The 16,246-nt window shown below is 55.8% G+C and overlaps 2 protein-coding genes and 1 long non-coding RNA gene across 6 annotated transcripts in view; 1 reads left to right on the forward strand and 2 right to left on the reverse strand.

The window, feature by feature from the left end:
- CHMP1A (charged multivesicular body protein 1A) lies at positions 1-6,964 on the reverse strand. The gene is made up of 7 exons (XM_030849422.2): positions 6,740-6,964; positions 4,993-5,012; positions 3,210-3,287; positions 2,462-2,608; positions 2,077-2,205; positions 1,617-1,804; positions 1-1,366 (listed from the first exon to the last, which is right to left on the reverse strand). The coding sequence occupies exons 1-7, from the start codon at positions 6,744-6,746 to the stop codon at positions 1,345-1,347; spliced, it is 591 nt and encodes a 196-aa protein (XP_030705282.1). The 5' UTR covers positions 6,747-6,964; the 3' UTR covers positions 1-1,344.
- The window catches only part of CDK10 (cyclin dependent kinase 10), a 22,482-nt gene continuing 12,950 nt past the window's right edge, over positions 6,715-16,246 (forward strand). The window contains exons 1-2 of one of the 4 annotated variants that reach the window (XM_060289375.2): positions 6,715-6,846; positions 7,329-7,496. In XM_060289375.2, coding sequence (XP_060145358.1) covers positions 7,446-7,496 — 51 coding nt within the window. In that variant the 5' untranslated portion in view covers positions 6,715-6,846; positions 7,329-7,445. Of the gene's footprint in view, positions 6,847-6,906; positions 7,073-7,150; positions 7,497-16,246 lie in introns of those variants that run through there. The other 3 variants (XM_060289374.1, XM_060289372.1, XM_060289373.2) reach the window with 3 other exon arrangements.
- LOC132593981 (uncharacterized) overlaps positions 15,400-16,246 on the reverse strand; it is a 4,809-nt gene continuing 3,962 nt past the window's right edge. Inside the window, exon 2 of the long non-coding RNA XR_009560108.1 lies at positions 15,400-15,792. This is a non-coding gene — a long non-coding RNA (uncharacterized lncRNA). The remainder of the gene's footprint in view (positions 15,793-16,246) is intronic.

Here is a 16,246-nt window from a genome sequence, read left to right on the forward strand (position 1 = left end):
TCAACCTCTTTATTCACAACAGCATTTCAGGAAAAGGCAAACTTCGCCTGCTGCCCTTTGATGCAGTGTGGCCTCTGCCCCCAGCGGGCGTCTCCGTGGAGCTCTGCACCCCCTGGGGACCTTCTCTGAACCCCCGGCACGTGGGAGCCCCAAGGGATGATGGCCAGGGAGTAAGGCGAGGTCGGCATCACAGAAGAAAAACCAGGTGGCTCTTGAAGCCCATTCTCTCCGGCCTCACACCACAGTCCAGAGCCCCCGGCAGCCCACAGCACAACTTACTGTACAGAGCACCCAAGGGCTCCAAGTCCAGGAAGAATCAAACGCAGAGAGCCAGGGAAAGTTCTCCCACGCTTCTGTCCGTGACAGCCAGCGGCCAGCCAGAGGCCTCTGGTCAGCACCGACAAGCAGTGCTCTCCAGCTGACGCTGGGGAGGGGCTCGTACCAAATGCTCCCGATCTACTTGCTCCTTTTTGGCAAAAAAAAAAAAAAATCCCTGGAAGCTTCAGGAAAACGAAGTAAACTTCAGTAATTGGAGAAAACAGAAAAGTGCAGCCTGTCTGAAGCTCCCCTCAGGCCAGCCCAGCACGGCGTCAGAAGCACTGCCACTGCTGGCCCCACTGAGGGCGGCTCTTCCATCAGCTGCTCCAGCTTCAAGGTCAACAGCGTGAGCCCACAAGGCAGCGAGAGCCAGATGGGGGAGGCACCCCATCATTTATAGTGACAGGAGCAAAGCATCCCACCCAGGAGGGGGAGGCGCCTGCTCCTTGGCTGGGAGGGGCCTCAGCGTAGACTCTGGCTCCCTAGAGAGTCCGCAGGGCCCGAGCCCTCCAGAGGCGCAGGGGAGAGAGGATGCAGACCCCCGGGGGCCCGCTGGACTGGGAGCTAGGCGCCTTACACTGGGGAGCCCGAGCGGGGCCCATGCAGCTGGCAGGACCAGGTTCTAAATGGAGTCGGGGGGCCTCCAGGGGTCCCTAGCAACAGCCTGCAGCCCTGACCCCCACTGGCTGACCACTTCCAGTGCATGTGCCATCACATGGAGTCTGAAAGCCCCCATATCGACGTGGCAGCCACCAGCCAGTCCCTGGGGGTTTCTCAGTGGTGGTGGACGGAGGGGAGCCTGCAGATCGCCCAGCTGGTGGCCCGGAGTCACAGAAATTACCCACAGAAGTCAGAAGTTTGTGCAAACTCGCCCAGCCGGACACAGACCCACACCCGTGCTCAGAGAAGAGGCAGAGTCCCAGGCCTGGCAGGCGAGAGGGGGAGAGCAGTGGGGAGGGGGCAGAGGCGGCCTTCCCAGCCCTTCCCCTATGAGGCCGGGAGGGAGCACGCTGCCGCTTGGCTCCGCTAATTCCTCAGGGCGGCCAACCTGCAAAGGACAACAGGATTCCCTGAGGCCCCGGCAATGGCTCCACCCCGGCTTTCCCAGGCCCTTTTCCAGGCCGGCGTAGTCCTGTCCCCCGCCTTCTAGGGGGAGCTATAGACAGTGAGCAGGGTCTGAACCAGGGGCGGGGACTGAGCTGCTCCTGGGCCTGCAGGCACCGAGGCCCGGGTTTCTGCGTCCCTCCCAAGCTCCCGCCCAGCACTCTGCCCGCCCAGCACAGGTGCCCCTGGCCCACCTCCGAGACAGCTGGTCCTCCTGGCTGCGCACGGAGCTCTCGCCCACGGCAGAGGCGCCCTCGGGCAGCTGGCTGAGCTGGTCCAGGACCTCTAGGCCATTCTCCTCGGCGATTTGCATGATGAGGCTGTCCACCTGCTCCTGTGGTGTGGTCAGCGTGGTGGCCGAGCTCATGGAGTCCTCCATCACCTGGGGGTTGTGTGCCGGGCGGTCAGGGCTTCCTGTGGCTCCCTCCCCCCGCCAGCCCCCTTGTGGCGCTCTCTCCAGCGCACTCCCTCTGGCGTGCTGGTCCTGGGGCACAGCTGCCTGCACGCGCACCCATCCCCGGCCCCAGGCCCCCCTCTCCCCTGCTGGACCTCTGCGGGCCGGTCTGGACTCCCCACGAGGAGCCAGGTTACCGGGAGGGGAAGGGGCCACACGCCTGGCCGTCACCCGCACACCCGGGCCCTGGGCCGACGTACCGACGTGTGCACGTCCAGGTTCTGCACCTGCTGCTCAAATCTGTCCATCACCGCAGAGACCTTCTGCAGGTCCATGGTGCTGAGGGCCCGGTCCAGGGCTTTGGTCACCTGCGCCATGTTCTTGGTCACCTGGCAGAGGCGGGAGTGAGGAGGCAGGCAGGGCCCTCAGGGCCCCCGCACCCCCGCCCCCGGCACGGCACGTCCCCAGATGGCGCCGTCAATGGAAGGACGGACACTGGAGAGAGCCTTCGGGGTGCGTCTGCCGCTCTAGCACCGCCCTTACCGTAGGGAGGGAATGCCGGCCTGACCGCTTGCGCCGGGCCACCCCCTCGACTCTGCCAGCAGGAGCCGGCCCCGGGCACGTGGCGCCCGGCCTAGCACTCACCCCCTTCATGGTCACGGCCGTCTGCACCTTGGAGGCCACGGCATCCACGCGGGACGCCATGCGGAGCCAGTTCACACCTTCGTTCTTCTTGCGAATGGCATTCTCGGCGTACACCCGCGCACACTCCACATTCTTCTGCTGAAGGGCCTGAAATGCAGGGGGAATGCCAGCTGGGGCCGGCCCCGGCCAGTCCTGGGGCGCCGTCTGCTGCTGTGGGGCAGCCCCTTCTCAGCCTCTCTGCAGGTTTTCTCATCAGAAATGTCTCAGGAGTGAGGGTGTCCAGGGGCAGGGCCCCCAACCAGCCCTCAGAGGAAGTCAGACGAGAGAGCCGGGCTCAGGAAAACACGGCCACCTTTCCAGGCCTCTCCACTCCCACCGACACACTCAGCTGCCCTCACATGACATAGCTCCGCCTGGAAGCAGCAGAGCTGGAAAAGCCAGCGCAGGCAATGCTGATTCCAAAGGAATCACGACTATGGCGGTGACGTGGCTTCAGACTGGGATGTCGGCTGCGTTCCCCTTCTGCCCTGGGAGCCTCAGTCTGGCTGAGGAGTCATCCAAACCCAGCACCCCAGGAGCTACTCTAGCCGCTAACCAGCTGTAAGAAAGCCCCCCACGGAGAGCACAGCAACCCCAGGAGCCTCCAGCCCTGCCCCGCCCCACAGAGGGGTTCGGCCTCTGCCCAGGCCCGAGGAGCACAGGACCCACAGGAGGAAGGGCCCGGCCCGGCGGCAGCGCCTGCACTCACCTTCTTCACCTTGGCCTGCTCCGCCTTGGAGTCCTTCTCCGCCTTCTTGGCCAGCTTCTCCAGCTGCTTTGCAGTGAACTGACGGACAGGAGGCTGGGTCACCACCCGGCCTACCCCCCATCCTGCTCCCCGCCCTCCTGGGCTGTAAGTTCGTTCCGAGGGTGGACATCACTGATCCCTCACGACTGCTGCCTCTGCTGGACAATCCGCTGCCCACTAGGACGTCGGTGCCCGTCCGTGCGCTTGTGCCCCCTCTACACAGCCCAGCTCCCAGCGGCCTCAGCCCCTCCTTCCACCAGCCTGAAGCACGACACACCGGCTCCCTGTTCCACGGGTCAGCAGCTGGGGGCACACTGAGAAACTGCCCACAGGCCTTGGCCAGCGTCACACAGATGCTGCCACCGTAAACCCCTCCCTCTTTGACCGCCTTGGTGTCCAGGCCTCAGGCTAATGTCTCCCCTGCTCCCGTGGTCCAGCCTCTGTGCAGATCAACGCTTCCCTAACCTCAGGCTCACGGGCACAGGGCGCTCTCTCCAAAGTCATCCCCGATTCCCGGTCATCAGACACAATTCTGAGGGGCCTTTAAATCAATGTCTGCAGCACCTGACTCGCTGACCACTTTTTCTTCCTGCACGGTCCAGTGCAGTAGCTACTAGACACACGTAGCTACTTAAATTACCTAAAATTAAGTGAAAGTAAAAATTCAGTCCCGCAAGCCACATTCCAGGTGTCTGATGGGGCCGGTGTCAGGCATCGCCATGTCGGGCTACCCTAGCCCGGCTCTGCGCCCAGAGCCCCACTCCTGCCCCACCCGCACGGGGCCGCTCATGTCAGAGGCTCCGTGGCCTGCTCTGTCCTCTGCCTTCTGCGTCCAGGCTTGCCCAGCCCCCCGCTCACTGCCCTCCACACACAGCCTGAAGTACACACTGGGCCACCATCCGCCACCTCTAAACAAAGTCCACCACTCTGGCCAGGTGCCCTGGGACCCGCTGCTCAGCTGCAGCAGGGACCGCCTGGCATGACCTCGCACACCCCAGCCCTGGTCAGTGGCCCTCCACAGGCCTCAGGTGACCAGAAGCTGGCAGGGAGAAGACTCAGATGACCCAAGGGAACAGCAGCCTTCCAGAGGCCAGTTTCCTAACTCTGGTCCTGTCAACACTGTTCTCTCTCTCGGCCAACGTCACTCACCGACCTGGGAGGGTCCCCAGCCCTCGGGCCCCTCCCACAGCCCTGGGTGCCCCCATGCACTTGGGACGTTTTGTTGTGGAAAAAAGCTTTCTTGTCTGTCCACCCCGACCAGCTACGTTCCTCAGGGAAAAGTCCAGATTTTCCTGACCTGGGAATCTGGCCTGGAGGCCCCACAGCAGAGGCAGTGCAGCTGCTACAGTCGGGGGCCGATGCCCGGCACTCCTCCCGTCCTTCGGAACCCACCATGGATGGGCACCTAGGAGGGCCCTACGGGAACTGGGGCAGGGGCTTGCCGACACCACCCCGGGCAGGGGGACTGCTCAGCTGCCCGGAATGCTCTCCTGCACGTGTTTCTGAAGGACTTGAGGCAACCGTTTTAAACGCCTCGTGGAACATTAAGGGACGCACGCACGCGCGCGCTCATGAATGAGGCCAAATGATCTGCTTCCGCTCAGCCCGAGACAAGCTAGCACACCACCTCCCTGACCCCTCGGTCATCAGTCTGGCTGAGCACGATCCTGAGTGTGACTCACACCATCTGTCCCCACTGACAACCAGCAGGCCGGGATGGGGTGAAGGGCCACTCAGTACATACCTTCAGCTGGAACAGCGTATCTGCAAAGAGAGGAGATGGTTTGAGGATTTTAAGAAATGTGAGAAGCAACGCTCCTAACCAGCTGGTGGGGGCACTACGACCCTCCTGGACGTGAAGAGCTGGAACAGAACTGGGGCCTTCAGGGAGGCCTGCTCACACCAGCTCTGCCCCTCCTTAGCCTCCCTGACTCTCCAATTCAGGAAAACACCAGGATAGTACCAGCTGACCTTAAGGGTCAGCGTGCGGGGGAATGTCATGGGTGCAGCGTGTGGCCCATGGTGAAAACTCGAGATGGTTTGTAATCAGTGCAGCTTTCCAAAGGACCCTTGGGAGCCCTCCCCAATTTAAGGAGGTTTAGTACTCGACAGTCTATTCTTTACGGATAAAACAGCACGGCGATGACTCTTACGCCATAAAAGAGCTGGCCCACAGAGACCGCTCTCCATGGGAGCTGCCATTTCTGAGCCATCGAATCGGGCTCAGGTGCCCCCCTACCCTCAGTGAGGAACTGGAGACCTGTGTGTGTTACTGGCTAAGTCCCTCGGCATCTGGACTTGCTCCTCACTTGCCCAAACTCAAGAGCTCGGTAGATTCTCCTTCATCTTAAAACTATCTCAGTGTATATCCCATTCCTAAATTGGGGGAATGATTTCTGAAAGGGGGTACCACACTAGCCTGGAATGAAGAAACGAAGTCCTGCAACCAGAATCCAGGACCACAAAGGTATGTGAAGGCTCCCAGCTGCGAGCCCAGTGGAGCTCCGTGCAGCTCTCCCCTGTCACTGTGGGCCCCAGTCAAGGCCAGCGCTGTCTGCATCTCTGGAGACACAGGTGGCAGGCAGTGTGCTCACCGCCGGGAAAGCAAGGCTGGGCTGGGTGTGGCCCAGCCTCGAGTGGGAAGCACAGGCTCTGAAGGGCAAAACCCAACCCCGGAGAAAAGGGATACAGGCAGAACAATTCCCTGGAGGGCTGAAGCCGAGTGAGCTGTGAGGCAAAGCCCAAGGTGCGCGCGCGTGGGGTGGGGGTATAGCTGTTCATCTTCTCCCTGCGGCAATCTGCATAGGACTTCCTTCATGACAATAACACCGCACAGCCTTTCTACCACACTAGCACTTACATATCCTGGCAAATGTCGGTATCTTCATTTTATCACTGATGCCTCCTGTTCTGGAGGAGAGCAGGGCAGAGGGCCCTGAGGGGGTGCTGCAGGCAGTGGAGGACCAGGGCTCCTGGGGCCTGTGCCTGCACGGACTCCTCAACCTGTTTTCCCATCTGCAGAATGGGCGCATACGGTTCCTATCTCAAGAGCTGTTGTGCCTGTACGTAGTGAGGGCTTTCTGCCAGAGCTCTTATTTCTCTTAGCGGTGTTCTGGGGGCAGTGGTGCAACTGTCTCCTTTTCGGGTGCCCTCTGACCCGGCATCCCAGGGCCCCCAAAGGCCGATGTCCCTCACCAGTACCGCAGGGGCAGGTGGGGCAGGGGCAGACGGTGGCTGAGGAGGGCCGGGGAAGGGGGTCGGGGATCAGGGAAGGGGATCGGAGTCCTGGGTCGAGGCCCCGGGGTCGAGGTCGGGGTCCTGGGTCCCGGGGTATGGTGTCGGGGATCGGGGTCCCGGGTGGAGACCCCGGGATCCGGTACCGGGGATCAGGGCCCAGGGTCCGGGATCGAGGCCAGGGGCACCCGCCTGAGCCCCGCCCACGGGAGAGGCGGCCCCGCCCCGCGCGGCCCCGGAGGGCGGCGGCCTCTCACCGTCCATGGCCGGTCCGGCAGCGGCAGCCCTGGCAGAGGCGGACGGACTGGATCTCCCGGCGGCGTCAACCGAACCGACCGGCGCGGGCTGGCGGGCTGGAGGGCAGGTACTGCCGGGTCGCTGCCGCTTCCGGCGGCCGGGAGCTCTCGCGAGAGGACGGTTCGGTATCGCGGGCGGTGGCGTTGCCGTGGCGACCGCGCGGGCCAGGGAGGCGGCGGCCGGGCCTTTTGTGAGTCAGTGGGCTGGGCCCCCACTGAGGTGCAGGGTCCGCGCCTGCGTCGCGGGGCAGTCACCTATGGGACTTTCCAAAAGCAAACACAAACTCCGGAAAGGTAAAGGGCCGCCGCCCCGCAGTCTCCACGGCGCGGCCCCGCCCCCACAAATCCTCCTGCGCCGGGTCCTCTCTGATGATCTTGCCTCGGGGACCTTTTCATCCGGGGACTATCCACGTGTAGGGAAATGGAGTGACCCAAGTCTTTCACGCTATCTTATTTCATTCCGGACCAAAGCAGGCAACTGAAGAAGGATGGAATCCTTTGCCCTAGACTCAGTAAAATATAGGTCTAATTAATTACCCATATATTTCAGGTGAGGAGCCAAAGTCGGGGCGCACCTGTTCAATCCCAGAGGCTACGGAAAGGCCGGTGGACAGGCCTTCACAAGAGTCTGAGAAGCCTCTAGACACCAAGCCTGCAGAGAGCTTCCATGAGAAGAAAGGGGCAGCCAAGCGGCAGTGGCCTTCATCTGAAGCGGAAGGTAGGACACACCCAGGAGGGTACAGAACCTGAGGTGCGTTTGGGGATGGGGCGCACAGGAGCCTGTGGTGGGATGCTAGTAGCAGGGGGCGTGCCCTAACGGTGGAGGGGGTTTTAGGACCTTTAATATCAGAGTTCTAGTTGGAAGATGTAATAAGTTTAGTCAAGGTTTAGGTGAGTTCCCACGTGGTAGATGCGGAACACACAGTCAAGAGGGCTAAGCAGTGCGCAGATCCCAAGCAGGCCTGCTGTCCTCCCGAGGGCTGGACGCCTTTGGCCCCAGTGTCGTTCCTTCGGCATTCCACAGACTGGGACAGAGCCTGGGAAGCTGCTCCCCTGCGGAGCATGGTCCCGTGGGAGCCCTCTGCCTGGCCACAGAGATCACGGAGGGGATAGGATGTTGGTGAAACAGCTGGGCAGAGTTACTCACCGTAACAGCCTTTGGGTGTGGGTCGGGGTTGAAGCCACAGAAGCAGCAGAATGTGAAGTCTTTCATCAGTTTTATCATGTCGGTCGTGGAAACGGAATTGTTAGGTAATTAAACCAAGGGAGGAACGATGGGGTTTGTGTCTCCAGCACAGAGGCCTCTCACAGGCCCATTGCTGTAACTGGGTAGGAACCAGTGAGGCTGCGGCGGCGGGAATTGCCGAGTGATAGGGTGTGAGGGCAAAGCAGGGAGCCATGGCCGTGGGCTTCGGTGACTGTGAGGACGCATGGCCGGTGGGTCAGACAAGGAAGGGCAGGATGGATGCCCGCCTGGCAGGGGAGAGGAGCTGGGCACAGCTTCAGACCGAGCCCCCTGAGGGTCACCAAGGGCAGGAAACGTTTGAGATGAGGGCGTTTGCCTTGGGGGCAAGGCCTGGACTTCAGATCCCAACTTAAGAGCCCTTACTTGAGGGCTGAAGAGTGCAGGAAGGGCCAGAGTCCTGGGGGGACGTTTGGAAAACTGCTACTAGTCTGTCGGGAGGCTTTTGGCTGTCAGTCACAGAAAAGCCATCCAGACACAGCTTTAGTGCTGAGGGGCTCGGTAGCCCCCAAACAGAGGCGAGGTCAGAGGTAGGGCCCTCGGCGTGGCAGCATCACGGGCTGTGTGTCTACACTCTGCCATCCTCTGTGTCCACGGTCCGCAGAGGGCTGGACGGCTCTTGGTGTCACACACGTCGGACTGCGTCTAGTTTGTGAGAGGCGTTACTTATTGCTTCGTGTCAGCAAGGAGAATCTTCCCCCAGAAGCCTTGTGTGCCCGGTGTCTCCAGGATGGGCTGGACCTCTGCCAGCAAGGGAAGGTGTGGGCAGGGGACTCCACCAACAGTGTGTGTCATACTCTCACTTCGGGGGTGGAGTGAGGATGGAGTTTCAAGAAAGCGAGTGGAGACTGCAGTCACAAGGAATGTGCCGCCCTGTGTACGACGCCCGAAAGCATGATGCGAGTGAAAGAAGCCAGATATAGATTCCTATTCCATTTATATGAAAAGTCCTGCAAAGGCAAATCCATATGGAGGGAAGCCTGGGCTAAGGGTGGGCACAGGGATCGGTCACAAGAGGGCACAAGGGCCCTTTTGAGGGTGATGGAAGTAGTCTCAAAACTGAATCAATGGTTGCCCAACTTTGAAAGTTTACTGAATTCCATTTAATTGCATGCTTTAAACAGGTAAATTTTGTGGTATTTAAATTGTACTGAAGAAAGCTGTTAAGAAAGGAGAACTAGCTGGCAGTGTTGAATGCTGCAGCGAGGTGGAGTAAACTCAGAGAAGACTGTCGAATGAGACCAGCAGCTGGTCTTGCTGGCCTTGCAGCGAGAGGCCCTGGGAGTCCGGAGTGAGGACAGGACCTGGTCTGCCAGGAGCAACACCTCAAGTAGGGCAGGAGCATCTTCTCTTCCACATTCTGGTTTTAAAGCTGAGGAATTCCCCTATTAGATTTGGGAAAGTGACAACTTTCGGAAGTCACGTTTCTTTCAGTCATCCTAATGCCATAAAAGCCTCAGAGAAATAGAAAGGTCAACAAGTCAAAAATTCTGTGTGTTATACAATTTAAAAAGTAGGTTTTACCACTGTTGGGTAGAAATCAGAAAATGATTGCTGGGCTGGGGCCGGGGCAGGCTAGCTGACTGGAACAGGGCCCGTGGGAGCTTTGTGGGGTGGAGGAAAGTTCTGCATCTCGTTTGCGTGATGACACGGGTGCGTACAGTTGTGGAAAACTCTCCCGCTGAACAGTAAGGACCCTGCGTTTTGTCTAGTGTGAGTTATGCCGTGGACAACATGGAATACGCATGAGTCCTTGTCTCTTAGAGCCGCACCCGAAGTATTTTAAGGGCAAATGGACGTGCTGGGTGGGGATTTGCTGCCACGGGAAGGGGTGCACCTGTCTCTGCAGGTGCTACAGCCCCTCTCAGCCCACGGGTCCTGTGGTGTGACCTGGGGGTCTACGTCCCATCTCCAAATCTCTGAAGGCCTGACACTCTCCTGTAACCAGTGGAGTGGTGGAAGTGACTTGTGGGCTGGGCGGCCTGGCCGGGCTCACGGGGACGCTGGCTGTGCTGGGAGCCACTGTGCTGGGAAGTGCTCGGCTGCTGGGCAGGCCACAGGGGAGCCGCAGCCCGCGGTCCTGATCTCGCAGCCCGTCCAGCCCAGGTGCCGGGCTTGTGACGAGCTTGTCGTGACTCCAGCCCCAGGCTTGGAGTCTCCCTAGCCGAGCCACTGCACAGCACGTAGCAGCCCTGCGAGTGGACATCCACGTGTCCAGCCCAGCTGAGCCTTCAGACAGCATCTGACTGCAGCCCCTGGGAAACCACAGGTGACAACTGCAGTAGAACCTTTCCTGAATTCCTGAGCCATTAAACGGTAAGAAAATGGTGGTTTCAAGCTGCTGAGGTCTGGGGTGAGCCACTACTCAGCCGTAGTAACCAGCACACAGGGGAAGAGCTGGAGTGAGGTCAGCTTTGCCTGGGGTTTATGAGGACTTTGGCAGTTGGGCGATGAGTTGTATTGTACTATTCCCACTGCTTCTGTCTGTGCTTCAAATTTCGCATTACAGAATCCACAAACATACATTATACAGACCGAACACCACGAGCTGGCAGTCAGCCAATTCCAAAACGCTGCAGATTCTTCTGAAAAAAGAACTCTGATTTTTCTACAAATAAATGACTTGTAAAAAAGGTGGTGTCTTGGGCTTCCCTGGTGGCGCAGTGGTTGAGAGTCCACCTGCCGATGCAGGGGACATGGGTTCGTGCCCTGGTCCGGGAGGATCCCACATGCCGCGGAGCGGCTGGGCCCGTGAGCCATGGCCACTGAGCCTGCACGTCTGGAGCCTGTGCTCCGCAATGGGAGAGGCCACAACGGTGAGAGGCCCGCGTACCGCAGAAAAAACAAAAGAAAGAAAAAAAAAACAAATACCATGGGCTGGGGGGCTTAAACAACAGACTTTGTTTCTCCTCGTTCTGGAGGCTGGGGAGGCCCTCAGTCTGGCTGTGCTCCTGTGAGAACCCCTCCCTGGCCCGCAGACAGCTGCCCGATTGCTGTGTCCTCACGTGGCCATGGCCTCATCTAAACCTGATTAATTCCCAAAGGCCCCACTTCTAAATACCAGCACACTGGGGACTAGGCCTTCAACATATGAATTCGGGGGATACAGCCTTTCAGTCACAGCAGAGAGGACTGTTAGAAGGAGCCTTGGGAGACCTATGAGCAGAAAGCCGTGTGTGTGTCTGGGCTGAGTCATTCTGGAGAAAATCCAATTGGGTATTAGGTGATAACAAAGAGTTGACGATAATATCCTGAGATGTGACAGTGCTGTTGTGGTTATGCTAAGAAGTATCCTCATCTGACAGAAGTACTGCATTTCTTGTTTGTTTGTGTGTTTGGTTTTTTATACAGCAGGTTCTTATTAGTCATCAGTTTTATACACATCAGTGTATACATGTCAGTCCCAATCGCCCGTTTCAGCACACCACCATCCCCACCCCCCCGCAGCTTTCCCCCCTTGGTGTCCATACGTTTGTTCTCTACATCTGTGTCTCAACTTCTGCCCTGCAAACCGGTTCATCTGTACCATTTTTCTAGGTTCCACATACCTGCGTTAGTATACGATATTTGTTTTTCTCTTTCTGAAGAAGTACTGCATTTTTTTTTTTTTTTTTTTTTTTGCGGTACACAGGCTTCTCACCGTTGTGGCCTCTCCTGTTGCGGAGCACAGGCTCCGGACGCGCAGGCTCAGCGGCCATGGCTCAAGGGACCAGCTGCTCCATGGCATGTGGGATCTTCTCGGACCGGGGCACAAACCCGCGTCCCCTGCATCGGCAGGTGGACTCTCAACAACTGCGCCACCAGGGAAGCCCGAAGTACTGCATTTTTAACTGTCAAAAAATATGCTGAAGAAAGCCAATTTCAAAAGGTCACATGCTGTACGATTTTATTCATGTAACATTCTCCAAATGACAAAATGATACAGATAAGAACAGACTAGGGACTGCCAGGGTTAGGGATGGCGGGGGCCGGGGGTGTGACTTTAAAGTATAGCATGAACGTGATCGTTGTGATGCTGGAACGTGATCGTTGTGATGCTGGAGCAGTCCTGTGTCTGGATCGTGGTGGTGGTGACATGTGATCACATGGCACAGAACACACACTGTGCCACACGGAGCCTTATTCTACTGCAGTTACTTATGGTGCTACCACTGAGGGAAAATGGACGGAGGTACGGGGATCTCTCTGGACTACTTTTGCAACTTTCTCTGAATTTATAATATTAAAATAAAATGTTTTAAAATACATCAGGGACTTCCCTGGTGGCACCGTGGTTAAGAATCCGCCTGCCAATGCGGGGGACATGGGTTCGTGCCCCAGTCTGGGAGGATCCCACACGCCGCAGAGCAACTAAACCCGTGAGCCACAACTACTGAGCCTGCACTCTAGAGCCCGCGAGCCACAACTACTGAGCCTGCGAGCCACAACTACTGAGCCCGTGTGCCACAACTACTGAAGCCCACACTCCTAGAGCCTGTGCTCCACCACAAGAGAAGCCACTGCAATGAGAAGCCCACATAGTGCAACGAAGACTAGACCCCACTCCCCGCAACTAGACAAAGTCTGTGTGCAGCAAAGAAGACCCAATGCAGCCAAAAATAAATTTTTTAAAAAAGATGATTCTTTAAAAATAAATAAATAAATAAATAAATAAATAAAAATACATCAGAAATTATAATAATTAAAATAACATGATTCCCATATAAGAATAGCAGGTCATTGAAACAGAAAACATGGACAAGAGTGTGTGTGTATGAACATTATGTATGTTTATATATAATCAGAGTACAATACACCTGGCACCAAAAGTAAGTGGGAAAAGGAAGGATTATATAATAAATTGTGCTAGAAAAACGGCGTAACGTTTTAAGAGAAAACGTAAGCTGGATTGTAACCTCCTGCTATATGCTCTGATAAATTCCAGATGGTTTAAGAGTGGATATAAAAAGTGATTACATGTACATCAACTATACTTAAATTTTTTAAAAAGGTAGACTTACTATCAGCTGATACAGGTGACTCAAAGGGTAGAGGGAAAGAACGGCTAGAACCATCTTCCAGATGACAGTGTGTGGTCATCTAAAAAAAAATTTCCTTGCTGGAAAAAAAAGGTGGCTGCAAAAAATAAGACGTAAATTTTATTCTGATTCCTCAAAGCAAAGATATTACAGAGCAATGTTGAAGGATTTGCCTACATTAAAATGTAAAACATCTCCCTAAGCCCTCTATAAACAAATGTAAAACAAATGGTAAGCTCAAAAAGTATTTGCAACAAAAACGAGAGGCCAGAGAATAACACATGATAGACGGAGAGCCTGGACACACTGTTGGTGGAAGTCAGACTCCTTCCTGAAGGCAGTGTGGTAGCATGGAAGGCAGCATTCCAGAGCCCCATCACTGCCCTCTGAACAAGGCTGTAGGAGCCTCTCCCTTACATGTGGGCAGAGCCTGTGAGTAGGAATGGGCTGGGCTCCTGGGATCAGGGTAGTAACCCGTTGGTTTTGACTTAATCAAAATGGAGCTTCTCCTGAGCATGCCTGACCTCATCAGAGAAGCCTTTGAAAAAGGTGAAAGTGTCAGAGACGTGGCTGTGAAGAAGTCGGCTCCCATGATGTGAGAGCCGCCAGCCAGCAAGGAAAGGGGCTTCGTCCTTGGCACACGAAGAAAGGAACTCTGCCTACAACCTGAGTGGCCGTGGAAGGTCCCCAGGTCCAGATGAGGGCACGGCCGGGCCGACAGCTGGATTGTAGCTTAGACTCCAGACACGTGGAGCCAGAGGTGATGTGTGCGCTGTTTTAAGTTGGCCACTAAAATAAGGTAACTTATTAGGCAGTAATTGAAAAATAGAACACGTCCTGTGTATTAAGAACCCTAAAAGGATTCATGTTTCTTATTTTATTTTTACTTTTTATATTTATTTATTTAATTTTTGTTTTTATTTTTGGCTGTGCCAGGTCTTAGTTGCGACACGCGGGATCTTCGCGGTGGCACGCGGGCTTCTCTCTAGTTGTGGTGCACGGGTTCCAGGGTGCATGGGCTCTGTAGTTTGCAGCACGTGGGCTTAGTTGCCCCGTGGCACGTGGGATCTTAGTTCCCCGACCAGGGATCGAACCCGCGTCCCCTGCATTGGAAGGCGGATTCTTTTTTTTTTTTTTTTTGTCTTTTTTTTTTTAATTTTTAAAAAATTTATTTATTTAATTTTGGCTGTGTTGGGTCTTCGTTGCTGCGCACGGGCCATCTCCAGTTGCGGCGAGCGGGGGCTACTCTTCGCTGAGGTGCGCAGGCCTCTCACTGCGGTGGCTTCTCATGTTGTGGAGCACGGGCTCTAGTGGCGCTGGCTTCAGTAGTTGTGGCTCGTGGGCTCAGTAGTTGTGGCGCACGGGCTCAGCCGCTCTGCAGCATGTGGGATCTTCCCGGACCAGGGCTCGAACCCGTGTCCCCTGCACTGGCAGGCAGACCCCCAACCACTGCGCCACCAGGGAAGCCCAGAAGGCGGATTCTTTACCACTGGACCACCAGGGAAGTCCCAAAAGATTCATGTTTCTTTTTTTAAATAAATTTATTTATTTTATTTATTTATATTTGGCTGTGTCGGGTCTTTGTTGCTGCGTGTGGGCTTCCTCTAGTTGCAGCGAGAGGGGGCTACTCTTCATTGCGGTGCGCGGGCTTCTCATTGCGGTGGCTTCTCTTGTTGCGGAGCACCGGCTCTAGGCGTGCGGGCTTCAGTAGTTGCAGCACGCAGGCTCAGTAGTTGTGGCTTACGGGCTCTAGAGCACAGGCTCAGTAGTTGTGGTGCATGGGCTTAGTTGCTCAACGTTATGTAGGATCTTCCCAGACCAGGGATCGAACCCGTGTCCCTTGCACTGGCAGGCAGACCCCCAACCACTGCGCCACCAGGGAAGCCCAGAAGGCAGATTCTTTACCACTGGACCGACCACCAGGGAAGTCCCCAAAGATTCATGTTTCTAAATGAAGAAGCTTTAAACCTCTGAGGAAGATAAAAGGAGTCTTGTTTTGGATTAGAAAGTCTCAGTAACATAAAGTTGTTAATTCTCCCTGATTCTAACAAATGAGTATGACCCCAAACAAAAGAGCACAGGTCGATTTGGGAGCCAGACCAAATTATCCCAAAGGTCACCTAAGAGGATAAAAATGTAAGAATGGCAGGAAACATCTGGAAAAGCAGAGGGATCGAGTCCTCTGACATGGAAGGGTGTCTCACAGTGGGGAACACGTAGCACAGCATGCGTGCATGGGGTCCCAGAGGAGTGCCATGTTGCAGACATGGGGGAAAGACGGATGTTCCCCGAGTGCTGGGGCAACTCAGTCGACAACTGAGAAAACAAACAGTTAAACATGGAAAGTAAAACTATGAAAGTATGAAATGGAAATGAGTAAATGTTTTTATAAGTTTGGAGCAGGGGATGCCTTTTCCAGTCTGACAAACTCTAAAGGCCATTAAGGAATGATGGATGAATCTGTTGCAGAAAGCAACAAAGGAAGCTAAAAGCCAGGGGCTACTTGTAGTATAAGTCACTAAGGGTGAATTTCCCAAATATAAAAAAGCTCACCAAAGAAAAGAAAAACAGTCAATGTAGAAAATGCAGAATGACATGCATTCACAGGAGGATACGTGCCACGGGCCCATGGACGAGTGACAACGAGATGAGATGCTCAGCCTCCCCATGGCGAGGGTGCCCAAGGCTCAGGGAAGCTGGCGGTGACCGGTGACCAGCGGGGGCGGAGTCAGCACTTCCACTGTCAGTGTAACCTGGGAAAAGGTTTAGAAAAGTGAGAAGCAGGAGAGTGTGGAGGGAAGTTCTGCTGATAGCCTCCTAGAGGAAAGATAAATTTATATAATCTTTTGGCTGCACAGGGTCTTTTTTAAAATAAATGTATTTATCTTGTTTATTTATTTTTCGCTGTGTTGGGTCCTCGTTGCTGCACGCAGCCTTCAGTAGTTGTGGCACAGGGGCTCAGTAGTTGCGGCACACAGGCTCTAGAGCACAGGCTCAGTAGTTGTGGCTCACGGGCTTAGTTGCTCCGCGGCATGTGGGATCTTCCCAGACCAGGACTCGAACCCGTGTCCCCTGCACTGGCAGGCAGATTCTTAACCACTGCGCCACCAGGGAAGTCCTGCACGGGGTCTTAGTTGAGGCACATGGGATCTTTGCTGTAGCATGTGAACACTTAGTTGCAGCATGTGGACTCTTAGTTGCAGCATG

The sequence above is a fragment of the Globicephala melas genome, chromosome 19 (assembly GCF_963455315.2).
Source record: "Globicephala melas chromosome 19, mGloMel1.2, whole genome shotgun sequence".
NCBI lineage: Eukaryota > Metazoa > Chordata > Mammalia > Artiodactyla > Delphinidae > Globicephala > Globicephala melas.